Below are 27550 nucleotides of genomic sequence, written 5' to 3'. Positions count from 1 at the left end.
GTGTGATTAATTAAACTAGGCAGTTTAGAGATTGCACGAGTATCAAAAAAGGAAACGTAAAAGGACGAAATACAATTGTCTGTTTTCTTAAGAATGAAAGGCAACTAAAACCCTACTTACATTATTCCATTTTTTATACGTACATACTAATCGTATTTATATGATGTGATTAGCTCTCTTAAATTTATAAACAGATTTAGTGATAAACAAATATGAATGAATTGAACATTCATTAAAATTCAGTGACATTTCAAACATCGTGAAATACGCGGAACTCTTCTTTTCTTCGTTTATTTTCCATTTCGCGCAAAGCTACACGAGAGCTATCTGCGCTAGCCGTCCCTAATTTAGCAGTGTAAGACTAGAGGGAAGGGAGTTAGTCATCAACACCCACCGCCAACTCTTGGGCTACTCCTTTACCAACGAATAGTGGATTGACCGTCACATTATAACATTCCCACGGCTTAAAGGCCGAGCATGTTTGGTGTGACAGGGATTTGAACCCGCAACCCTTGGATTATGAGTCGAGTGCCTTCACCACCTGGCCATATTTTTTCTTCCTCAAAAATTTATGTTTAATCATTTCCGTCGTTGTGACATTTGTTTTATCTTTCATTTAAATTTAAATTTCATGTGGAAACTTTGGAAGTCACAGTTGTGCAAAAACTATTTGTCGACAAACGTAAAATTAATAATAAGAAAGAATAATTTTGTAAATAAATAATGTATAAAAATTTTGATCATAGTGAGCGGGCGTTGGATGTAATACCCGGTTTGCATTAAAACATTAGTTGGAGAGGTATCTCAAAAGATTTTTAAACACGCCTCATATCATGTCATGTGTCAAAGGTCATGTTTTTTTGTCTAGGTTAGTGACACAAGATTTATCGTCGAAAACAACTATCACGTCAAGCTAAGATAGTACGCTAATATGAACGAAAGACACGTAAAAAAGTTTGTTATACCAGAATGTGTCCATGCACAACGGCAGAGTTTTGACTTCGATGGACTGTTTCATGAATTGAACGATGTTTGGGCCTCTAGATTGAGGCCTTCGTCAGGATGAAGTCCATATTTTATCTCGCTAGGTGAAGCTGTTCACACTCGCTTGAATTATATATACACAAACTACGCAATTATCATCTAATTACAGCAAAATTTGGCAGCGTTCTGGATAAAGTCACCCCCTTTTCGGGAATAGTAGGATACGAAAGTAAACTAATATATATTAAAGTGTTAGACTTTGTGAAGATCGACCCTCACTTTGTTGACTGAGACATGAAAAATGCAGGAATGAGGTTTGTTTTTTTCTCGAGATGGTAGTTTTGTACTTGGTATGTACTTTTCTAGGTCACGAGAGAAACGTATTTTGTACTGTTACCCGAGAGACCACGAGAAACTTTGTTACTCAGGAGGTCTAAAAACAAATCATTGGAAGCATTACCTTTGTTATTCGATTTTTATCATAAACGATATTTTATGTGCAGTAAAATAATTTTGCTGTTCTAGCAGATAGAAAATTAATTATAAAAACATAATTGTAAAGTTTCTGATGTTCGATCAAAATTCTCTCGGTTGTTCGCCAAAACCTTTGCATAAACGCTTCTGATTTTCACGAGCAAAGAAAATAAAAAGGTAAGAGAGGAATGATACCAGTAAATGTTTGTCTAGGTTTGCTATTCCAAGATTAGAATGGAGGCAAAATTTAGGGTAAGTTGTGATATGTTTATTCATAAGAGCTTCAAATATTAAAAATCTACGTATAAGATACAGATAACTTGTGTGTGTTTTTAAACAATGGTATTTTTTAGATGACTCACCTCGTCATGAAATTGTTTGTTTTTTGAATTTCGTGAAAAGCTATCTGCGCTAGTTTTCCCTAACTTAGTAGTATAAGACTAGAGGGAAGGCGGCTAGTCATCACCACCGCCGCCAACTCTTGAGCTACTTACTCTTTTACCAACTAATAGTAGAATTTAGCGTAACATTATAACACCCTTAAGGTTGAAAGGACGAGCATGTTTGGTGTTACGAGGATTCCGTTATGAAATAACCATAGAAAAAAATAATGAAAAATTATTTATGGTTTACTTATGACGCTTCCACACTGTTCTGTTTTCATTGAACTTAAGTTAAAGCTTTTTGACACAAACTATTATGTTGATTTTAATTAAAAATTAATTTGGCATTAGCGTAGGATTTGCTAACCATCTGAAAAGGGTTATTCATTTGAGAACAATAATTGACTATCTTGCAAAGCTGTTATAGAGGCGGTAAGATATAAACCTACTATATAGATTGAGGCGTACATGAATAAATAAATTATTGAAGTACATATTACAATATAACTTTCTGTTCAATGGACTAGTGTTCATTCTGTATTTTTATTATTTTTTCTTATGTTTGATTAGCTATTGGTTTTATACGTGCACTATCAAAAATATGTGAAAGCATATACGTATGTTAAAGTTTTGTGTATTGGTGATCTGTGTGGATCCTAGGAACAAAATAACTATTTTTTTATATGTTTTGTAAGCAATAACATAGTCCATTTTTCTTTCAGTTTCATTAGTGTTATCGGATACAACGTTACAGTGATGTTAAGCATTATTATTCTTTATTACATTATTAGTTTCTACGGTTACGAAAACTGTGTTGTTTGTTAACTTAGTTCGTTTGTAAGCTTGTTGATGATTTATTACGCTTAAAGCAAGATTTGGTTTCTATTACTGGATAATGACGATAGCCATTATCGTATATCTTCAACGTATAGCTTTACGTTGAAAAGTACACAAACAAACAAACAAACGGTGTAAGAAGAATAAACTCAGTACTATAAGTTGACTAACCCTAGTGAAGTATTTTTGAGTTTACAGCTGAAAATATTAACAAAAGCGAAAGTATCCTGTTGATGATTGAATTCTAATATTTTTAAGGTTGCATTTACTTTGTATTTTTTCCTTGTAAACTTATAACACTGTGCATTGTTTACCAAGCTCATGAATAGAACTGATTTCATTATTTTCTAAGTTACATTTTCATTCTGATTTTATTTTACATTTAAATTAATTTGGTTAGAAGTTAATGATATTTTAATAAATACTGAATTATTAAAGACATATTCAAACGTATAGTGAAATATGGGTTAACTTTAGGGATAACATACTGGAAAGCTAACCTACACATTGAGATACATAAGCTATATAAATGGCAAGATAAGAACAAGTCAACTGGAAACATTAGTGTTAAACGTATATCCACTAATAAGAATAGTTGCTATGTATTGTATAGAATTATAACGTAAAGCTGTACAAAGTGTTTCTTGTGCATAGCCGTCTCTATTCATGAGCTCAGGAAAATCTGCTGGTCAAAAGCACCAGCTACCAATTCATGGGCTATTTTTCTCTTACCGAAAAATGTGATTTAACCGAAAATCTCATCACGTACTCGCTGTTTAAATGTGTAGAGCACACTTTTGGTTGCAACAAAGGAAAAACCTTGAGCCCTCAAATTCCCGATATGGGCATGCATTCCATACAAATAATAAAAACAAACTTCGACAGATTTCTTAGACGATTTATTGATAGACAATCTCAGTCTTCGAGTAAACAGCAGGAAATCTTATAAAGTCTCTTAAGTTTAATGTATAACAAATTAGAACGAGAAAATAACTAAAAAAAGTGAAAACAGAAGTTTTTGGGGCTAAACTGTAGAAAGGCCAATAAGGTAATCAAATTTAACTTCAAAATAATACATGTCTATAAAGACAAGTCCAATAAGGGAAGTGTCGCTAAGCTGTCAGTCACCAGTTGGATATCAGTACAACTGACAAACATTCTTGAATTTATTCTTAAACAACAGTAATGATTCACGAGTAGAATTACTCTAAAACCAGTTTCTAGTGCTTAAAGGAACTCAAAAGGTACAAGTGCAAACAGTGTAAGTTACGAAATCATGCAAAGAGATTTTGGTTCGGTTATTTTTAGGCACGTAGCTACACAATGGGCTAGCTGCCCATTGCAGGTATCAAAATCGTTTTTTTTATAGTCGCAAGTCTGCTGAACTACCCCTGTGTCAATTGTGGGAGGGGGTTATGTAAAGAGATCAATGGAATAATTCAGAAGTTTAAACTTCAGTATTAGTAGACTTTTTCTGATGTGTTGCCGTGTTAGTAGGTAATCATACCAAACTCAAAGAAATTAGAATCATAAAATCAAGAAACTTTGTGGGGTTAAAGTTTTATTAACAAACCTATGACCTAAATGAAAATAACAACGTTAGTTTTGTTTGATTATTTGCTGACTTTTATGTGATGTTGTTATTTTCGTTTTAACGTTTTTTCTAGCGAACATGAAGTTCGTCGGGCCTACTTTACTTTGTGTGGTCTAAATTCTTGCCAGCTGCGCAAGTGAGATAACTTAAATGTATCGAAGTCTTGAATGTTGGTTATCACAAAATAAAAAAAAACTAATAACAACAGCAAAAAAGCCAATGCCCTGTGGTTTATAGCGAGATTTCAGCTTCTTAACGTCTAGTCAGTAAAAAAAAAACAACAGAAATCCACCAGCTTAGTAGTACTTTCAGTTTTTCTTTACTTATTTCATTGTGACATAATATTGTAAATAAAATTGTATCGATTGTCAATTGATCCCTGTAACACCTATTCCTGATATCGAAGACACTGTTTTAAAATAAAATGCACTTAAATGTTGTTAATAACAGTGTGTGAGAGAAAATGTGTTGTATAACTACACTTGATCTCGGCATGGCCAGGTGGTTAAGGCGCTCGATTCGTAACCCGAGGGTCACGGGTTCGAATCCCCGTCAAACCAAACATGTTCGCTCTTACAGCCGTGGGGGCGTTAAAATGTGATGGTCAATCCCATTATTCGTTGGTAAAATAGTACCCCACCAGTTGGTGATGGGTGATGATTACTTTTTTTTACCTCTAGGGATGGCTAGCGCAGATAGTTTTCGTGTAGCTTTGCGCGAAATTAAAAAAAAACACAACACAAACAGCTGCATCTATTGTAGAGCTGAATTCACAGGCAGTATATGTCGGTACATTTCAGCTGTTTGTAATGACTGATGTAGCGATTGCACAGTTTGCACTTGATGTTATAATTGCTACGACCTGAAAGAATGCACTGTTCTATGATTCCTGTAAAAGTAGCAAATGTTTTGTAGAGAGGGAAGTTTCACAAAGTTGGCAATTTAATTATCAACGAGGCCTGGCATGGCCAGGTGAGTTAAGGCGTGCGACTCGTAATCTTAGGGTCGCGGGATCGCATCCCCTTCGCGCCAAACATGCTCGCCATTTCAGCCGTGGGGGCGTTATAAAGTGACGGTCAATCCCACTATTCGTTGGGAAAAGAGTAGCCCAAGAGTTGGCGGTGGGTGGTGATGACTAGTTGCCTTCCCTGTAGTCTTACACTGCTAAATTAGGGACGGCTAGTGCAGATAGCCCTCGAGTAGCTTTGCGCGAAATTCAAAACAATTATCAACGAACTTATGACAAACCTTTTTTAGCGGTAGAAACTGTTAACTGATTGGCATCCCTACGAATAGTAGCTCAAAATTAAGGAGCTGGCTATATTTGAATACTGTGAGATATTAGATCTGGCCGTTCAGCCTACGTGTTCACGTTAAAAAGTTCAAAATGCAATAGTTAGGAATATTCAGAGATAGTGCTGAAAATGGTGTATTTTATATCTAATATTCATGATTTTATATATTTTCAACTAGCAGTTATAAGTTCGAACCGCAAACTATTATTATAATGTCATTCAATTACGTAAAGAAATGTATCCATAATTACTTTTAACATGTTGGGTAAGCAAGTCCCTAATAATCACACCAAAGATAATTTTATTGTATTTGATGTAATTTTTCTTACGTCGGGATATTTACTATATCACATACGAATACTTTCAATATTTTTAATGTTAGACCAATTCTGTGACAATGGGAACACAAATTAAACAGGAAGATAGATTTCTTGTGTTATTTACAGTTTCACTTCGTTTATTGTACGAATTGCTCTGACCCACTCCGTATATTTATATATATATATAGTGTATTATGTGAATGTTTTGTGCATAGTGTACGTATGAACAAGCTTTCTGATCAAGAAAGTTTACCGTGTTATCGTCTTTCTCTAATTTATCAAGAAAGAATATACTCTGTCTTTTACTGTTTATTCGTGGAGTAAGGCAAGTTAGAATAGATGGTAAATTACATTAGAATTTATTAATATATTTTATATGTGGGAATGCTTAGATATTCTTCGCATATGCATTGTTAAAATAAAAATGATCTTACAAAGAAGTTCAGGAGAAGCTTGGAAAACGTAAATACGGTTGTTTGTGTTAAGCATTGTTGTGACAGGTTGTTCAGCAATACGTTATGCTTGAGAGCTTATAGCACTAAAATTTGGAGGTCGAACCCTACGGTAAACAAAAATCCTATTGTCTAGGTTTGTGCTGAAAAATAATGAGAAACGTTAAAAACTCACGTTTATCTTTGACTAAAATTTGACTGAGTTTTAATCAAAATCATATTGTTATCGTTTGAAACGGCAAACAGAAAATTATTAAAAATATATTTTTTTTTTTTTTGGGTTTTGATCACGATTAAGCCTACCCAAGTTGTTATTTTCGGATAAAACCTGTCATAGGGTGATTGTCTGTGATCAGAGTTTGCCATCAGGTTAATCGAAAAGTATAATTTGCCAATTATATTGTGACATACGTAGCTCGAGACAAATATTTATATACACACGACTCTAAATGGAGCACTAGATGAAGACCTAGCGTTACCAATAACAGTCTAAAACGTTTTACTGTGTGCAGGAGTAAAAACTGTCCTGCGACAGTCAATAGGTCTAAACGTTTTAGAAATATGGAATAAAATAGCTGTTCAAATGAAATAATCACTAAGACAGTGGAAACTACTCGTTCTATTGAATGAAAACTTGTAGATATGGTTAGGGATTTTGTCATGGGAGGCGGTGCCCCACACTTGTACTGAGATCTCCTTTAAATCTAGAGTATTCTTCAGAAAGGTTATGATAGAAAATTGACAAAGTATAAATCGTATAAATAATGAATAGTTGCTTAACAACTTAGCACATCTATGGAGACATTGTGCTTTTCTCCTATTTTACTCTTCATTTTTGACAGCACCCGTTTTCTTTTGAATAACATAACACAAAACTGGTAATAAAGGAAAACTTTGTTACTATGACCGAGACAAAACGATCCTATTGCTTTACTCATGTCCCCATATTACAACGGGGTTCGATCTCCGTAGTGGACATGGTGCAGATGGTGTGGTTTTATGTCGTGAAGAACAAAAAAGATACTACTGTGAAGAAAAGGATGCTTATTTATCGAAATACTTAAACGTACTGATAAACAAATGAAAATTAATTTATAATTAGTTACCATTTATAAGAGACATACATGCGTTTATCTAGTTCCGCAGGTTTTGTTATTCTAATTGAATAGCAAACAAAATCTTTATTTAGATTCCAAGCTATGCAGTGTCATAACATAGACCACTTGTGAACTGTGATGAATAATCTAGTATTTAAAATATAAGTTGAGCTCTTCATTATTAAACACAATTTTAGCACGTGGTTGTATTTAAATATAAGAGAATAAAAATTGTAAAATAACACGAAATTATTATTTCAATGTTGCACTTTTCTGCACATTACGCTGTCTTATTTGAAGTAAATATCGCCAAAGCAGAAGCGAAAGATCCACAGAAAAGAAATAAAAACACTTTATCATAATTTAGATGTGACGTCAAAACATTGAACAATTACGATTTATATTACAAATAATGACAAGTTACATTATTGATAGCTGTAGATTATGAGATTGTCATTCAGTACATGAAGCCATAAAGAAATAAAACAAAAACATCACTAATATAGGTTGTGTTTGTTTTTGAGTTTCGCGCAAAGCTACACGAGGGCTATCTGCTCTAGCCGTCCTTAATTTAGCAGTGTAAGACTAGAGGGATGGCAGATAATCATTACCACCCACCGCCAACTCTTGAACTACTCTTTTACCAACGAATAGTGGAATCGACCGTCACATTATAACACCCCCACGGGTGAAAGGGCGAACATGTTTGGTGCGACCGAGATTCGAACCCGCGACCCTCGGCTTATGAGTCGAACGCCTTAACATGCTTCACCATGTCGGGCCATATAGGTTGTGTAACAGAGAATAGATCATTAGGAGGTGAAAATCCACTCGGTGCTGTTTCTTTCGCGAGTGTGAAATTTGTTATGCTTCATTGTACTTCTGCATATATGTTCGATTTATATATATATATAATGAGAACGATCACTTAGAGTACTTACTTTGTTATAAGAGTATTTTAGTAAAAATCATAAGTGGTCTTAAGACATCTCCTATATTACGGGGAATAATCATGCTATATCAAAAACAGCTATTCTTTAAATACAACCTTCTTGTTTTTCCTTTTCTATTTGTATTGCAAAAAATAATATTCCCTGAACGTCCTGTAAATGGCGTATTTGCAACATCAGGTACTCATCATTGTAGCCAAAGTTTTGTCAAAATACACATTTGATCGTATTTAACTTCATTCACAGCTGAAGAGAGTGCTTAGTCACACAAATCGGAACTGTGCAAGAAGTATGCATATTTCTAGGCGGGAAAAACTTAAATGTATTAAATTATATAATACAAATTTACGTGATTATTTTGAATGAATCATCACCAACGTTATTAAGAAAGATAAAATGTAAATAGCTTATTAGAAATTTCGGTGCTTCACACTTCTTTAAAAACGTAACTGAAAAACTTCGTACAGTTCTCTAATGCTTGGAAAATTGTTTTCTTTTATAATATTAGCGAGTTATTTAAATACATTTGGGTTCATTATTTGCTACGTTATTATGAAACATATATCTCAACCAATCACAGGGTATATAGCGGACGTATGTTCATCATTATGGATGAACCTTTGATGGTTGTAATGTATAACCTTCAATCAATTTGTCTTCACTTCGTACGTCGAAAAGTTATTTTGTACGTCCCAGCGGTGAGAAAAGTACTCACAGCGTGCATTAGACACATTTACATGAACTGTGACAATTATTGTTGTCTCTGTCAACTCAGTTTTGTACTAGATAGAATGCAATTAATTTTGTAGTATAGAATATTTTATGCAGCTGATTGGTCGAATTAAAACTGACTTTAATGTGAGTGGCTAGTTTTAATACCAGAAACAAGTACTAGCTGCGCTTGCGACAATCCTCCTTACCTTTTATTGCAATAATGTAAATTTGCAGGTTTAAATCATCTTTGCTCTTTAGATGAACGGCTAGAAGAAAAAATTATAGGTAATATTTATATGAAGGCAAACACTTGTTAATTTACAAGTAATTTCCTTGAACCTTCATTTTTTTTTACTTGGGACGTACAGTTCCTCTTTCCCACTGTTCTGTTTCGTCGCCATGGTACACGTCTTTACTCTGTAAAAATTCAAACTAGCACCATTTGCATTAAAAACGTTTCAGCTCAGAGGAACTGTCATACAAATTGGGCATGGCTTGGTATTTTGCTTGTAATTATGTGGATTGAGGATATATAGTTAGGAACATGATGCCAAAGAACATGATCTGTGCTTTCAGCTATTAAGTGACAGTCAGCTCCGTTATTCGAATAAAAGGTACGAACAAAGCTCTTGCGGCGGTGGGTGATGCTAGATGGCAAATTGGTTTCTTTTCTCTGCTCAGTGGTTCCAAAGAAGATACGTTTATACTTGAATATTAGTTGACTTAATTGTTTAGTCGGCGTATATAAAGTGCTTGAAAATTTGAGGTTTAGCTACACATTGCTCATACTGAAAAAGTTTCATATCCCTCATTTAGAAAATATCAGTGAAATCACAGCTAGTATCCAAAACCGTCGACACGCAGCCCTACACGTTTACCACTAGATTAAACTCAATCTTATTCAATGTAATTCAGCAGAAACGCTTTTCATGTAAAGAGAAAGAGTTCGAGTCTTTTGTCATAGACAAAGTAAAACATTCACCCAGTGACAAGAAAGAAGAGGGGTAGAGAGTAGATGTAGACAAAAAAAAAAAAAAGAAATAATGATGCAAGGAGGGGAAGTAAGCTTCGCAAGATAGCAGTTATTTATTATCTGAGATAACTGATCTGTAATTACGTGCTGTTAGCTTTTCATCTACAGAACAAATGTGCTTCAATCTGTTTTTGTTTCGGAATGTCTTACAATGCTACATATGAGATAGTTGCTTTTTAACTGTTCAACATTTTGCGCCTGATTTTATTAGAGCAAAAACAACCAGTTATCAGAGCCTACTGCCATCTCTTAGACTAACTTAACAGTTGAATCTGACCGTCATTCTAATAATGCACTTGTGGCCCCAAAGTTCCGAATGTAATTTTTACCAACGTGAACGGTGCGCAGAAGAGTCATAAGCCATTTGAAAAATCATTATATCCAAATTGATTCATTTATGTTCGTATCTTGCTCAAACTGTACTGAGTTTAAAGTTACCTTCAAATTGTTATATGGGTAATAATTTCTACCCAGACGGCTTCATGAGACAGGTATTAAATCCACAAAGGCATTATTCAGCGTACTTCTGGCTTCCTAACACATCCAGGAAGGTTGAAATGGATTAGGGATTACGTGAAGTGACACATGAATAACGGGATACTGGTTCCTTTAACTGAAGAATCCAAAATCGGTCTTGATTATATTGATTGGGTCGCAAAATATGCTGTAGAACACAACAATAGATGGAAGATGATGTCACAGAAAGACGTTATTGTAATAAAGTCAGTTTTAGTAGATGATATCTACACCAAGCAAGGTCCCTAATTGTCCATGTTGAATAGAAAGTAACCAAGAAGATGGATTAATCAAAACAATTTACTGACTTGAACCTTCCAGATCATGCTTGGACCTTCTATTATCCTCTGTAGTATGTTATCTGTGGTATTTGGTCTAACTTTCACGACAATGTGTAAACCAGCAGCTGATTAGTGGGAAGAAAAAACCATGCCAATTACGATGATAATGTTTTGAAATGATAGATAACTTTCGTTTTATTCAACAATTGGAAAACTAATCCTGATAATGACTTCCTATTTCAGAAGCATTGCAGAAAATACTTGTCAAATAAAGTATTGCACAGTTGTTAGATGTTCTATACATAGTGGTAATTACATATTTAGATTATGTATTGTTTGTTTCTGAAGTAGCCTCTCGTTAGTACAGCGATATATCTCCAGATTTACAACCCTAAAATTAGGGGTTCGATTCCCATTGGTGGGCTAAGGAGATAACCCTATGTGGCTTTGCTATAAGAAAAACACACAAAACACACATTTCTGAAGTATTCATCAGTTTGGTATAGTTTCAAATTTGTTCTAGAGATTGTTCACAATTTGTTCAATTAAATGTAAAATATTGCATCTAGATTAATTGCTTAAAAGCATTTAAAGATAACATTTAATGAGTAATTCCAACCTTTTCCGATATATGAAAAAATGTGTGATAGATGATTGAATATTTGGTTTTTAAATTTTGAAGCCATTTTATTTTAGTTTTACAGCTTCTAGATTTCCTTTAGCCCTATGAATATGTTAGTGATTAACGAATCGATTATTTTTGTAATCTTTAGAATGCTTGATATTTTACCGTTTGCAGTTAAAGAATTACACAGACCTGCGCATTTAAACTTCATAAAAGTTGTTTTGGTTTTAATAACGAATTATCCATAATTCAGTTACGCGATTTTCGAAAATCCTATTTATTGTTTTCTAAAACGTAAGGATTTTTCTTTTACAAATAGAAAAGACAAATTCTTACTTCGGTCAATTTATAATTTTGTTTACCACGTTGAATATATTTTATTGTTATATTTGTTATGCTTTGGTTCTAGAACGATCGATAAGACTCTCACATCGCGACTGATCTGAAGATATCTATAACCAATGATTATCAACGTTTTAAGCATAACAAAATGTAACCCGATTTCAATGAAAATGATTCACTTGCGTAAAAGTACATATGTGTTTTGTGAAAAATCTGTACGTTGTGGAGAAAGATAGATAAATACCATTTTCGGATTCAGCTCTCAGGAATTACCGTTATAACACGTAAACGTTTTAAGACAATAAAACCATTGCAGGCTTGTGTTTGCTTTTAAAGTGTAGAAATAAATAATAACAATGGGATGATTCGATTTCCTCGCTACAACCGGCAGCTCAATGTGGCTTTACTTTAAATAAAGCAAACAAATCGTCACAAATTCATATTTTGGAGTATCTGCATAAAGAATACATTTTTTAAGCCAGTAAATCGTAAATGCATCTTACGAAATGAATCAAAATGCTTATATCTAAAAAAAAAATATTTGTGTGACCTCCCGGTTAACAGGTCGCATTCTGGGTCAGAAAATCCACAGTTTCATCATTTTTACGAAAAAAAAAAAGCGCTAAAACCCCAATATTTACTTAGAGTAGCCAAAGAGTTGGTACCAGATGTCTTACCTCTAGATTAACGTTTCTTCGCCGAATTTGCCAGACGACATTCACGTCTGGGATTTGCTTGTCACGACCTCCCCATCCCCTATTATCCCTACAAAAAATAAAAAAACGGTAGTTTTTTTTATTTACTTAAAATGTATACTCAGTGCAAAGAACTTGCGACCCCTCTAGAAACCTGTTCTTAACCATTAGTTCGAAGTTCGGACCGATCAGTCTTTATGCAACTTTGCAGAAATACCTGAAACAAATAACTTCTTGCTAACATTCTGTTCCAAAATAAAGATTCATTTCATATATATCTCTTAACGTTTAGACATATGTAAAGACACTAAATAAACAGGCAATCAGTGTATCTACTGATAGTTCGGGTAATAAGTTGTGTTGGCTTTCAAAATCATCATAAATAAATTGATTATAATACAAAATGCATGAAAAAAAAACATTATTAATTTGGTAGGCCTAATCCTACAAATACTGAAAGTTGTTTTAATTGCTACAAAAAATACAATTCCCGAAACAGTAATTAAAACGTAAAAAATTAACATGTTTAATGTTATTGGATATTCCTAGTCATAATAAGGTAATTTTAGTTATACTCAGTTTGTCATGTCATCTCATTAGTACAACAGAATGTTTAAACTCGTTAGGTACTCTTGCGTGTTAATGAAACATTTTACTTTAATAGAACATCCAACCAGTTATAATAAGTTAGACATCCTCATCCACTTAGAAAGGTTTATTCCTAGATCTTTAAATCAATACTGTCCTGATACATCTAGGCAAAAGTGAATTCTCCATGATTAAAATTGTAAGGTGGTCTTAGCAAAGTAGTAATATAACACAGGGTACAATAATAAAAAGTAAGCTACGAGTCATGTATCATGACAAAAATCGCTTAATAGGTCTGAATGATGACAACAAAATTTGCAATAGCAATAGTAAGTACATAAATAAAAAACTACTACATCTGGCAATTTTTATGGTCAAAACAACTTAGAATAATAAAATCGTCACAAGCAAAAAAACAAACAAACAAAACTGGTGAATTTAATTAGTTGTCCATTAAAATAATATTGTCAGTGTTCTAAATTATTTAATATCCTTCTATTTGAAATAGAGATATATCAAGTAAACGTTAGACTTGGTCTTGTAACACGTTTTATTGGTTTAAGTGTTTAGGTCTCTCCTTTACACATTCTCAAAGGCTCATTTAGGGTTTATCTGATTACAGAGTTCCTAAAGAACGCTTGCAACTGTTTCTGTGACTTCGTATTTTGTCGCCGAAAGAATACATAGATATAGAATGAAACACAACCACAAACTCACCTTCCGCCATTTCAGTAAAAGGTGTGAAAAATTATAATCCAATCAATCACAAATAAACTGGGTCCTTTGTATTTTTGAATTAATATAAATATAATAGTTTTGTCTGTTGTTTTTCCATATAACTACTTTGCAGGGTGTTGATGTATTTTCGTCAAAATTGGTATAGAGGTTCATTAGATCCATGCGGAAATACACATACGGTTTCACATATTGCAGTTTGTTGTTTCTTTATTTGGTGTTTCTATGTGTTTTACAATTATATATAAATGAAGCAACTTTTCATGTTTTATGATGAACTTTCGTTAGTTATTAATTTAAGTAACTTCCGTTCAGAGGACGAGTATTCCAGCTAGTATGAATTATTATCTCTTTCAAGTTAAGAACTATGCTGTTAGAGCATAACTTTCAAACTTGTTCCCCTGCCGAATGACTCAACAGTACGTCTCACAATTTATGACATCAAAATTTGGGTTTCGATGCCTGCATGGGCAGATCTCGGATAACTCATTGTGTAGCTTTTTGATTAAAATGCAAATAAATGAGAAACTCAGATTTCCTTGGCGAGCGTTAATGTGATAATTGTCCCAGGTTTTAAAAGGTTTATTTGCTCGTCGGATTTTCACGTAAAGCGACACAAGGGTTATGTACGTTAACAATCTCTAATTTTGAACTGATTGACTTTAGACAAGACAGTTAGTTAACAGCATCCATACGTAACATTTAGTCTTCTCTAATCAGATAATGAGGTTTGATCACCATTTTAAAAGCACACAGTAAAACGGTTACTTTTATTAACAATAACATTAACTCAATTTCATTTTTTAAGATTATGTACGATTAATAACTTTTGTTTAGATGTAGTAACACCTTATAAGATTGTGGGTGGGATGTAATTATATATTGATTAAACTTTAGAACTTAATTTACTTGTTAAATATCAACGCTTCATAAGGATTTCTTTACGTAGCTTTATTAATAAATATTTTGGTTTCGACTTTAAATAAATAAATTTAAAATTGATCAACACGAAACTGAAGTTAAGCCTATTTGTAAGCACAACAAACATAACTGAAATATGAAGCTCGCGAATAATAAATGTTTAAAGTAAGTATAACTTAACAACTTAGAAAATATCTACATGTGTATACTCTATGTGATCAGGTAATCTAATTATGTTTTTTCAACTTTGTTTAATCCGTTTTTATGACTGTTTGGATTTACATGTATTATAATTTGAATCTTTGTTAGACGTCTTAGTTGAAAATTTGCTTCAACTCACTCGTTATACTTTGTTTTCTTCGGACTTACAACGCTAAAAACCGGGTTTCGATACCCGTGGTGGGCAGAGCATAGATATCCTATTGTGTAGCTTTGTGCTTAATTCAAACAAACTTATATTTTGTTTATAAGTGTCTGTTTTGGGGCATAACTAAAAATGTGAGCGTTATGATTGGTTTATTTCAAAAATAGCATTTAGACGATATGTCATAGATCGATATATGTTATTGCATGAAAAATGGTTTTCCTATAGTTACAATGTTATTCATACTTCCAGAGAAGTTGAAATTGAGACATTTTCAGTCAATTAAAATAAATAACATGATATAACTTTTAAGTTATGTTTAATTATGAAAATGAAATGAAAACTATTAAAATTATTAAGAAAGTAAAAAAAGCTCTTTAAGACGTTTTTAAAGCATGTCATTTTCCCAGTTCGATGATGTTTAATACATTTCTAAGCATGCTTATGATTAGTAAAATACTTATTAATTATGTTATAAATATCTTGCTTGTTATAAAAGTGAAAGCATAAAGACTCCCTTGTGACTTCTCTATGTTTTATTAGTAGAATTCTTTGGATTTTTTGCATACTGGGGATAAAGTTAGAAGTAGTGACGAAAGTTGTATATACAAACAAATAGTTCAAGTGAACAATATAGTTAATTTATGTCATTTTGTTTGGCAAATTTGTTATCTGATGACTTTTAAAAACAGTTTTTAATACGAACGTATGGCTTGGATATACTTTACACAACCAAGATTTTGAAGTGATTTGAATGTTAAGCTAATCGTTTTTCTATTAGCGAGTTAATACTTTTTGTTCGTATAGTATTTATACTGCATACTACCGATCACATAAAGAATGTATTACCTGAACGTTAATACTGTTTATATATTGCCAAATGATGTTGAATGTTTCTTAGATTTAATTCGTGATAAATTATGAGAACTTTCGGAGTCATGTAGAATTATGATTCAGTGGTTAATTCACAATTTCTTTACCGTTTTATTTGTTACTATTTAATGATTTTGCTTTTCTTTTCGTTTTCACCTAAAATTGACTTAGTAATTAACTTTCTTGAGTGGCTATTTTTCACCGCCCTCTTGTGTGAAAAATGTTTTACACAAATTCAGGTGATTTTATTTATTCATTCATTGAATATTAAAAATGTCTGTTATTATTTTTCTAGTTTCATAATAAATAAATTAAATGTAATATTTCAATGCAGATTTTCTTAACTTCTAAATACATAGATTAATTTTCTCTCTCCTTTTATTTGAAATTCTTTGAAGATGCTCTCGTATCTTGATAACAAACTTGCAGAACAACTATTTCTTTTGGCAGTTGTTATAACCATCTTTATACTTTCCGAAAAACATAATTTGATCTCACTAATACTTTATCGGTAATATATGCAAAAGTTTAAGTTGAGAAAATATTTTGTTATTTTTAAATATTTCAACTTTTCAGCTAAAACAATATTATTAAATAACAAAACTCATCGCGTTTGCATTATAATTTTCTTGTTGTCTCTTGTACTATTATGTAGCAATAATTACAAAAATTAACTCAAAAATGTAAACGAAATATTACTGATCCCTGAATTATAATGTTCTAAAATAAATTCCGTGCTCGTAATTTAAAATATGTGCTTAATAACATTTAGCAAGAAATTAACAATAGTTAAGAATAATTCTAACTCGAATACTAATATTATTAAAACTTTGGAACTGTTTATTGCACGATGGATATTATTGAATAGATTTCTCTTCTAGAAGAGTTGTGTTAAACATACCTTGAAAATTTGACATCATACCCATGAGAAGAAAGACAAGGGCAGTAATCTTGCTATTCATGATGACGTGTTTTACTGAGAACTTTTGTAAGTTGACAGGTTTTCACTGAAGATCAGTATCGACAGAATTACGAGTGATGCGGGTACCGTTGAGTACGGGTATGGATGATCTGGCTAGCTGACGACGTCACTCGGACTCTAGTTCTGTACTAGCAACCACTATCACTTATTGTTATACTAATACTGAGCAACATAACACGCTCATGCGCAACGATTTCGAGATTGGTTGTATTAAACAATATAATATGCTCATGCGCAAATATTTCAAAGTTGGTTGGTGCAAACAAGAAAAAAAAATCTCACGAAGTGTTAAAGGTTAAACGAAATACTGTGTTAGAAATTCATTTCTTTTTTTAGTGGTTAAATTATACAAGCCTTAATTTGTCAAAAGAAGGCGTGGAATGGTGTCAATTAACCAAAGAGAGCTATCAAGTTGTGAAGTAATTTAATTCTACCGTACTTTAGCACATGAGTTTAAAAGTAATCATGTTTCTAAATAATTTACCAACTATAAGAGTATATACACTTTTCTTATATAAAATAAGTTGACTAAATTTTAGGCTTATTGGTTTTCTAACACTTCGCCGAATTTGATGTTTAAACTGCAACTTTTAAATACACAATTAGGTGTACAATACTGTTTAAACTGCAATTTTTAAATTCACTTTTTGTCGTATAATGCTAAAACAGTTATGAGATAACAAGACAAAAGCAAACAGGATGCTACAACATCTACACATGTAGATGAAATTCCAAAAGTGCTAACATCGCTAAAGTTATAAGGTAATTATTCTTTTCACCACAACACACTAGTAACTAACAGTTTTCTATTGAAGTCTAGTTCACTTAAGCCTAAGAGGTTTCAGCTCACTTGCTAATATTCGGTTCTAAAGAACGTTTTATCTAACTGTAAACTGAAAAATTAGTTCACATGTTTCAGAACTTCTTTATATATATTTGGGGCTCAACAAAAGCGCCATCTTATTTTATGTCACGGTTTACAGATATTTGACTATTTGGATAAAAATGAAAGCTTAAAACTGAAAATAGAAATATGAACTAAAAATAAACATAAACTTAGAAAACTTTATAGACATGTGTATACAATTTTGTAATATATTAGGGACTTCGTACATAAATCAACCAAAATTAAAATAAAGAAAGAAATCAAGAATAGAGATACATGGATAAACATATTTCTGTCGATAAGGCATTAACAACATTACAAAAAGATAAATAAATGTAGAAATGAGAAAAGTTACAATATTAGAAATACATAGACAGTAAGCAAATAACTGAAGATAGTTATATACGTTTATAAACAGCTTGAACCATACTCAGCTGTCGGTAATAGATCAGATATTCTTCAGATAAGCGAATTATCATATAATTTTTAAAAGATAATTTTATTAATATAATAATAAGTATAAAGCTGTAGAGAGCAACTTAAGCAACTTATTGATTGTGGAATAATACAACTATACAACTAGATAAATGTATAAATAGTTGAATAACCATATACATTTAACCTCAGAATTACCGTTGGGAACACCATCAGATTTTTAAGTCCATGTTTTATTTAAACACCAAATTTCTTATAGGTTAATTATTTTTTTCATTACAATATTTTAATAATACAGGAGTCAGTGATTTGGGGCTGAAGGGATACAGAAAAGACAGTTTAGTCAACACTTGTCTTATTCTAAACGAATAGTAGGCTTCGATAAGTACTTATAACACATCAACAGACACAGACACAGACACAAAATTACCTGACATGATGCAGCACTCACACTACCGGTAATGAGCGGTACGTGAAGAAGTCAGTAGCTTGAGGTTTAAAGAGAAAGTTAAATAATTATGTAAACAGATATAAAAGCATATAGCTATAAAGAGAAAGTTAAGTTAATGGATTGATTCATAAGTAAATAGTTGTCGATAGAAAGTTTGATAATCTTAAACAACACCGGAATTAATTATGGAAATGCACACAAAATTTTCATATAATGTACTAGTAATATTTATTTGCTTTAAATAGAGCAGTACACCGTATTTTTGTCACCATAATTCTGTCACTGGATGACTGTAAAATATTATTCTAAAATTTTTGCACTATTTTCCGCGATTCAAAATACTTCCCATATAACCTCCCACCCTTCATAATATTGTATCGTTAGACTATGCAGGTGAAAGCATGATTGCATGGGTTTCATAATCGCCAGTTTTCTACTAGGTCTAACTACACCATTGTTTTGTTCCATGCTTGGGGTTAATGTTTTGGCGGAAGATTAATCCATACCTAACATTTTTTTGTATTCCTATTGGAATGACATGCTGGATAAGAATGTGTTTCTATCTATCAGCAGTCCAGGTACTATCAGTTTTGTGCATAGCTCCAACATCGTTGTCTGAATTTAGCTCATGTATGCACCGAAAATGAAGCTGTTAATTGACTACGATATGTTTTTCTCTCTGCCATCAAATACACTATAGTTAAATACTGACACTATTTGAAGTTAATTTCACATGTAATGTTCACCCTCATACAGCATTGCTCAACTCACTATGTAAAGTGTGTTAAAGAATAATGTCAATCATGAAAAACACAACAAAATTAACCAGTGTTACAGAATAATTTTAATCATCTTCTCGTTTACTTTTTATTCATATTAGGCATCTGCTGATCCAACATACGACGTGTTAAACATATGACTGGTAATTCAGCCTATTCTCGTACCTCAACATTCATAGAGTTTATTCTGCATCTCTACAATTCTGTGGTAGCAACAAATAGCAAGAACATTATGATAAGCTTATTGTATGATTGTATTTAGTTTCAGATTGTCACCAAATAAACGTACATTTGTTCAATGCCCGCAGGGTGACTCGTTTATAAAAAAAATCACTTTTCTGTGTATTAGTTTTAACTCAAAACTACACTGAACTCTTTCCTTTGACGCTAATCGAACACTAGATTCTAGCGTTGTGAGTCCATAAAATTATCGCTGACCCACCAGGTGCCAAAGGTTATTGCCAAGTAGGCATATTCTTCGTACAGTTGTAAGCAAACGTCCTTGTACCGTTCTTTCTACAAACTGCGAACATTTTATTCAGTCTCAGAATAAGTACCTTACGACCGTGTGTGCTGTGGATATTGGTCTGCCTTGTTCAGGTGTTGGCAACTATACCATTGTTTGAAAAGCAGCTCCATAATGATATGGCAATTTGAAAGAGTTATACCTAACTTTCAATAATATATTACATTTTCTCAGTCAATTCGTCTGATGGCTTTTTAACATATCCAAATGTTTTCTGTAAGACGAAGCCGTGATCCATGAACAGGTTGACTTACTTTAACTATTGCGATTCTCTGTGTGATATCACTTTGTTGCATACGCCAAATGATTGATGCTTTTAATTATCAGATTACATTACCGATCAGATGCTAGATTAGAATACGAAATTTAGGGGGAGGGTGACTGACGTTATTTTAACATTGGTTTTGTCCTGTCAGAGATAACATTCCTTTGAATTGTTTTATATAATGCAATGTGTCTTTATGATCCAATAGTCGCTGAACAAATTATGAAAATGTGATCTTGCATCTCGATCGACACTTTGAATAATCGAGATATTTCATAGGTGTAAGCCATAAGTTTAATGGGACCATGTATATCATTTCGTAAACAATTACTAAATTATTAGGTTGTCCAGAAATAAATGTCGGAATTCTTACGATGACACTTAGTAGTTGAATATTCAGTAATTTATCGTTGGCTGGTTGGTTTAATCCAGCGCTTGTCGCTTACAAGGTGTCTTAATTGTTTGCTCTTTCAATTCTACTCAGAGTAAGTTTCGCAACTCCCAAGGCAGCATGGACAAGAAAGACTTTCGTCTGATTTTCATCTACGACTTTAAACCTGGACGAAAAGATACGCGGAAAATCAACCAGCCATTCGGCCATGGATCTGTTACTGAACTTACAGTTCACCGTTGGTTTCAAAGGTTTCGATATGGAGATGAAAGTCTTGTCTTGAAGGTCGCAGAAGGAAGCCATTCTTATATAAAAACACATTAAGGGAAACATTTAAGACAGACCCTCACATAACAGTACGTGAACTTGCAGAAAATCTAGGCACAAGCAAATCAAGCATTGCCAACCATCTGAGTGCGATTGAAAAACAAAGTTGAATAATTGGGTTCAACATTGGGGTCAACAAAATTGGCGTTATGAGACCTGTCAAGGATGAAGCTCCAAAACTTGAACGAACTGAGAATCGAGGTTCTGCCTCATGCACCTTGTTTCCCAGACCTTTCCCCTACATATTTTCCCTTTTTCAAGCGCTTTGAAAACGTTTTGAATAATAAACGCTTTTAAAACAGGCATTTGCAGAAGAAGCTTTTAGGAAGTTTATTGACCATAGAAACTCTGATTTATACAGCAGGGACATAAATAGCATCGTTACACTTTGGAAAAAGTATGTTGGAGCAAATAGTGCTTACTTTGATTAAAGCATGTATTAGAACACTGGTTTATACTTTTCAAACTTCGCAGTTCAAAACCAACATTTATTTATAAACAAGCTAATACTTCTAATCAATCTAATGTGGTATTTTGACTGTTGCATCAGTAGCAACCATAATGCTAATGAGATGATATTTATTTAATTTGGTTTTGTCCTTTACTTCAACGTTTCCACTCATGATTTTATGAAAAACTACATTTGATTAAAAGTGATGAAAGCATTAGCGGAAATAGATTCTGGTTAAGGAGTTGGCATGACTCAAACAAATAATGTATTTTGTCTACTCGAGCTCAGAACACTTCATCTTGTATTGCGTGGAGATTTATTTTTTGATAATTTTCATACGAAACTACACAAGGCTATTTCAATTAGCCATTCATAATATTGTGCACATAAGGCTAGAGGGACGGCAGCATCTAGTCAATACAATACAGTTTCGGTTCTTGAGCTTTTCTTGTCTAACCAATGAGTGGAATTTGACCATCATTCTTATAGCACAATACATTAATATCCGAAGTGTGTTTTTGTGGCAACAAGACAAACGTCATAATATTCAGCTGGTGTAAATCTCAGGCTGTTAAGTTCTTCTATGTCTACTCTTCTGTTTCTATTTCAATAAAATCTGCATCTAATTTATCTCAAAACTGTAGTTTACGTGAACTTTTATATTATGAAATATAGGGTAACTTGAATACTGGAATTACTCGGGTTTTATAAAGATAATTATGCTTTCCGTTTGACTCAGATCCACATTACTGGTAATGAATATGCCATGAATGAAATGCCTTTTTTTTTCTGTAATTCCAAGAACATTAAAATTAAGTATTTACGGCATTGGGCTAAGTATGGTTTAGTGGTTAGCGTGCTATGTTGTAGTTGAGTTATTTAGGGATTAAAAATAGAATTACACCTCATTTGAATCAAATTTACATTAATGTAATAAAAAAGAACTAAAATTGATTTTTTTTTCCAAACCAAATAATGAAGGAACATTACTGATTTTTTTTTCTGTAATTCCAGACACACAAACAGAAGTGATTGCAGTAAAATTCATTTGGGCGTGACCAACTGATTAACACAGCAAACTATGATACCGAGAATGCGTGGCCTGAATCCTGTTGCTGCAAAATAAAACAAATAAATCATGTTCTATGTTTAAGGACCATTAGGGCGTTATAAGAATGACGGTTAAATTCTACATTTAGATTAAGGTAGCCCAAAAGTTGGCAGAGACTCTTGTTGACCAGGTGCGCTCCTTTTAACGCCCGTGGTCAAATTCAGAAGACAACTACTGCAGATAGCTCTTGTACAGGTTTATACTAATATTCGGTACGATTAACCTATACCAAAATGCCCCCGCACATATATACGTTAAGGATTATGGGTTATCTATGTATAAGTTCACATCACGATTATATCTATGACTAAATATCTTTATATATACACACACACACAGTAAAAGTTCTATGGTTTATTAGGTCGTTTAATTTAAATAATAATTATGAAATTAATCAACTAGAAATATCGGTAATGGTTCAGTAAATCAATGATAACAAAAAATCCATTTTTAAAGTCGATTGTAGTAGAAGAAATTTCTAGCGTATTATCGACTTTGTTTAAAATTTTCCGACCAGTTAAGCTTATTGTGAAAAGGATAATGTGTCTCTAATTTTAGACAGCTGGGACTGAATTCTTGAAACACATTAGCATCATAAGAGATTTATCTCCATAAATCAGCCATTACAGGGAATATTCTTATAGGTTAGGGGTAACTTTGAAGAAATTTCTTTGTTCCAGCATAAAATCTAATGGACTCTGGTCTTGGGACATTGTATACTTATAAAAATGACGTATTATATCTATCTATCTATATACTGATCAGCTCAGTTATTCAATATAGTAAGAAATAAAGAATTACGGAAATTACTCGAGATTAGTTAATATTATAGTTGTTACTAAAATGTTGTTTGAGCTGAATATTTAAAGTTTTACTGATTAATAGTACCCCCCGCTAGTACAGCGGTATGTCCTGGGATTTACAACGCTAAAATCGGGGTTTCGATTCCTTCGGTGGGCTCAGCAGATAGCCCATGTGGCTTTGCTATAAGAAAACACTTTGAACACTTTGCTTAATTGTACCGGTGAATAAGGATTGTTTTGTTAAATTGTCCTCACGAGCTGAGCTGTCTATCTGTTAATCAATGAACATTTCATTTTACTCTGGTGTAAATAATGTAGTAAAAGTATTAAAACGGATATTTTTCATGTAACTGTATACATGTAAATATTAAACGTCGTGCGTTACGTTAGCTTTAAGCACGTATTTTAGTCCTATCTTTAACTCGTATTTATTGTGAGAACGTCCATTATACAGTGCTTTAGAATAGCTCTACTTCATTTCCAATTCTGCTACGGCAAAGTGTTACAGTTAATAGTAGTGTCATTCTGAGACGTTATTTGTTTTTGAATTTCGCGCAAAGCTACACGAGGACTAATTGTGTAGTGCAAGACTAGAGGAAAAGCAGCTAGTCATCACCACCCACTGTCAACTCTTGGGCTACTCTTTTACCAACGAATAATGGGATTGACTGTCGAATTATAATGCCTTCACGGCTAAAAGGACGAGCATGTTTGGTGTGACGGGGATTCGAGATTGCTTCTTGTGATATTTCTGTAAGTGTAGCAGATAATAGCACGTTATTCAGGAGAATGTTTGAATTTATTTACAATATGTGCTTCACCTATCTTTACCTATCTTTAACTTTAGATGAAATATACTTTACCAAAGAAATAAGTAAAATAGAAGAAGCACAGGAAAAAGCAAAAACACGCTCCTTTGTGATCATTTCTTTCAGTAAAACCCTTGAGAAACGCTATAGAAAATAGTAAAAAAGAAGAGCTGCTAAGTTTGTTCAGATACATTTCAACTAGCCAGCTGCAGTGCAGTGAAAGCACAGTTTAAATGATGTATTCTACATTTAACTGACGTTGATGACGAAAATGTAGCTCTAGGTTTTAAAACGTATCTACAGGGTAAAGAAGTTATTTTACCAAAACCTTCTAGCTTTTTATCCTTTCATTGTAGGACAGCGTTATTTGTTTGACATTTTTTTTTAATTTTTACATCAACGAATTTTACGAAATTGAATCAAACATAAAATTTGTGAAACACAAATAGCCTGAGACACAAAATGTATGTGTAAATCAGTCATTAGTTAGTTTTAAGCCTTTTAAGATGACCAAGTTAATATAATATTTTCTTGTAGTTTCTTTCTGCTTAGCTGGTGTTATACCGTAAATATAAATTTCGTGTTCAGTTTTTAATGAAGTTTATATAAAAATTATCACGACCTTTTTTCTATGTTTTGATAACGTATGTTTGAAGTTAATATAAACAGTTATTTCTCAGGACGATTAAATGCAACTTTCGATTATACTCGACATACGTTTTGTAAGAAAAGCTACTAATTAACTTAACGGTTATTTCAAGCGTATAAATAACGTTTTTAACTATTGATTTATTGCTAATAGGTTCTGAGTTAATTTTCGTAATAAGATATAAAAGTATTGATTTTGTCAATATCACAAGTTTTCATAGTCCTTTTTTTCAATGTGCAATTTTGCCTAGTCTTTAGTTGCAATTAATCTACTTTGTTCATGAACGCAGTAATCTATATAAATAATATGTTTGCGTTTGTCTGTGCGGAACTTTTCTCGTAAATTTTTCGATCAAACGCTACAAATCTTATGTCATTAGAAAGGACTTTGTTTGAGGAGTTCGAATTGCACATTAGCGATTTTTTCCTTCACCTTATTTTTTTTAATCAAGCCTTTTAATGGAACGTATATGGTACATGATAGAATGGCCACTCCTGTATATTATTAGTTAAGGCGTGTTGTCAGCTAAATTAGTTATAAGTAACTTTTGCTTACGTGTTCTCATTCACAGACAGATTTGCACCCTGACGCGAATGTAAATGATCAAATATAGAGTTCAATTTATTTTTGGTTTTGACCAAAGTTGATCAAGGTAATACAACTTTCAGGTAATTTCATTTTGTTGGTTTCAAATAAAGAGGTACTGTTAACTCCATGTTGTGGGTCTATTTTATCCAACAGCATAAATAAAACAACCCGAAACTATAGGAAGTGAATTTGTTTCAATGTATATAAAAATTCTCTATCCAATCTGTGTTTTAACTAGAAATTACGTTTACTTTAACTAAGGGCTAATTTAAAAACATTCTGTTTTTGTCATGAAATTAACCATAAATGCTAACAACAAAAACGTTAGTCTTATTCCACTTTCTCTTAACATTAGCTACAGCATCAAAGGAGTTATCGTTAGAAAGACATTTTCCCCTACCATCATTATCAAGTTTAAAACATATATATATATGGTTCACTTTTATTGCCAGTTTCAAACATCTGTACTGTAGGAGTGTCTTAGATTTTAGAATGTCAACATTTTTTATTTATTCGTAATTATTTTTATGTATTTCCTGAAGATTTTGTTGAAGGAATTATTTGAACAATTAGTTTCAGATAACGTTTACCTGGACTTAAATCACCCTCAAATTAACAGCGTTTGGCCTAAATTATTAGCTGTACAGCAGATTGCTAAGCGGATAGAGTCTTCCGATTGGTCAGTGATAAATTAATGGAGTTACAACACTAAACTCTGGGGTTCTATTCTTATTGTATAGTTTGCGCTGAAAACAAACAAACCAATACAATTTACACGCATGTAAAAAAATTATAGTAAAAAACTACGGTGATGTATGATTTTTAAAGCAAAGCAGATGGGTTTGTTTTAATTAGCCTGAAGACGAGCCAAAATATAAAGGATGAGATAATTACATCTTTGCTCTTGTCCGAATAAAAGTCGTTAGTTCCGTTTTACTGGAATGTCATATAATGTCATGTTTTAATATTATATACATGCTTCTTTTCATTATATTTTTCCAAAAATATCTGCTTTTTGAACATTTAGGACAGTTTATTTTTTCTTCTGACTGAATTAGGTTGAGGATATTGATAGAAATATGTTTATATTGAATTCATTGTATTTAACCGAACAAAAGTTCAAGCTATCATATGTCTTGGTTCCCAGATAGAAAGGATTGAAGGTCTCTAGTAATTTCATATAGTGAACTAGAAGGTACATTTATCCTGTAGAGATTAGCAATTTATGCTAGAATTGTAAGCGCTTTCGTTACCTTATTTATCTTGTTTTGTCATACTTACTCAGACTCATTATCTTTCCCATTACACTTTGGCAAGTTAAAGCACGCAGTTGGTCCATCTATGTGAACAGAACTCGTAGAATATTAGGCATAAAACACCCAAACTTGGCAGCTATCTTATATATTTACGAGTTCTAACTAGTTGAATATTAGGTGTAGAACACCCAAATTTGGCAGTTATCCCTGTAGAGTTGGACGCTGGAAGAACAAACAACAACAAAACATTGTGTTTTTTTGGCCTTACTAATAGGCATTCTTAAATATCATCATCTATATCAGTTATTGTTCATTGGTTACGTTGAATGTGTTCAAAAGAGATTAACAGCAACCTTAGTGTTGTCGTATCAAATAAGATAATCATACACTTCTAAATCATGGGTAGACATTTTTATATAATTAAATTATGTACACATTTTCACGTAAACTGAGTGGCTCTGTTTTGTGTTATTACCTTTAAGTGTTATAATACCAGTGGTAGACTTTCTGAAAAACAAGTCAAAGTTTCTCATTAAAGATCATTCCTCAATCAATAATCAGTGATAAACCGTGAAAATATTCAAATACGTATGACCTTAAGAGTGTTTTAAGTAGATATGTTTTGCAGTTAATCTCAGTTAATTCATCATAACTGTTAGCTGAAAATGAGCTATTTCATATCACAATTATAACATATCTTTTTTTTGTTAGTTTATTTTCAGGTTTTCTATTATATCTCAGTACAGATATCTGCGTATTTATCCGAAA

At 32.6% G+C, this 27550-nt stretch overlaps 1 protein-coding gene and 1 long non-coding RNA gene across 2 annotated transcripts in view; one reads left to right on the top strand and one right to left on the bottom strand.

Annotated features, from left to right (window-relative positions):
- LOC143249491 (lachesin-like) overlaps positions 1 to 17186 on the bottom strand; it is a 153067-nt gene extending 135881 nt beyond the window's left edge. Inside the window, exon 1 of the mRNA XM_076499418.1 lies at positions 16975 to 17186. Within this exon, the coding sequence (XP_076355533.1) occupies positions 16975 to 17035 (61 nt within the window). The 5' untranslated portion in view covers positions 17036 to 17186. The remainder of the gene's footprint in view (positions 1 to 16974) is intronic.
- The window catches only part of LOC143249492 (uncharacterized), a 116691-nt gene continuing 90138 nt past the window's right edge, over positions 998 to 27550 (top strand). Inside the window, exon 1 of the long non-coding RNA XR_013027805.1 lies at positions 998 to 1298. This is a non-coding gene — a long non-coding RNA (uncharacterized LOC143249492). The remainder of the gene's footprint in view (positions 1299 to 27550) is intronic.

Source organism: Tachypleus tridentatus, chromosome 4, assembly GCF_004210375.1.
Source record: "Tachypleus tridentatus isolate NWPU-2018 chromosome 4, ASM421037v1, whole genome shotgun sequence".
Taxonomy (NCBI): domain Eukaryota; kingdom Metazoa; phylum Arthropoda; class Merostomata; order Xiphosura; family Limulidae; genus Tachypleus; species Tachypleus tridentatus.
The sequence above is the reverse complement of the archived record's forward strand: the minus strand, read 5'-3'. Positions and strand labels throughout refer to the sequence as shown.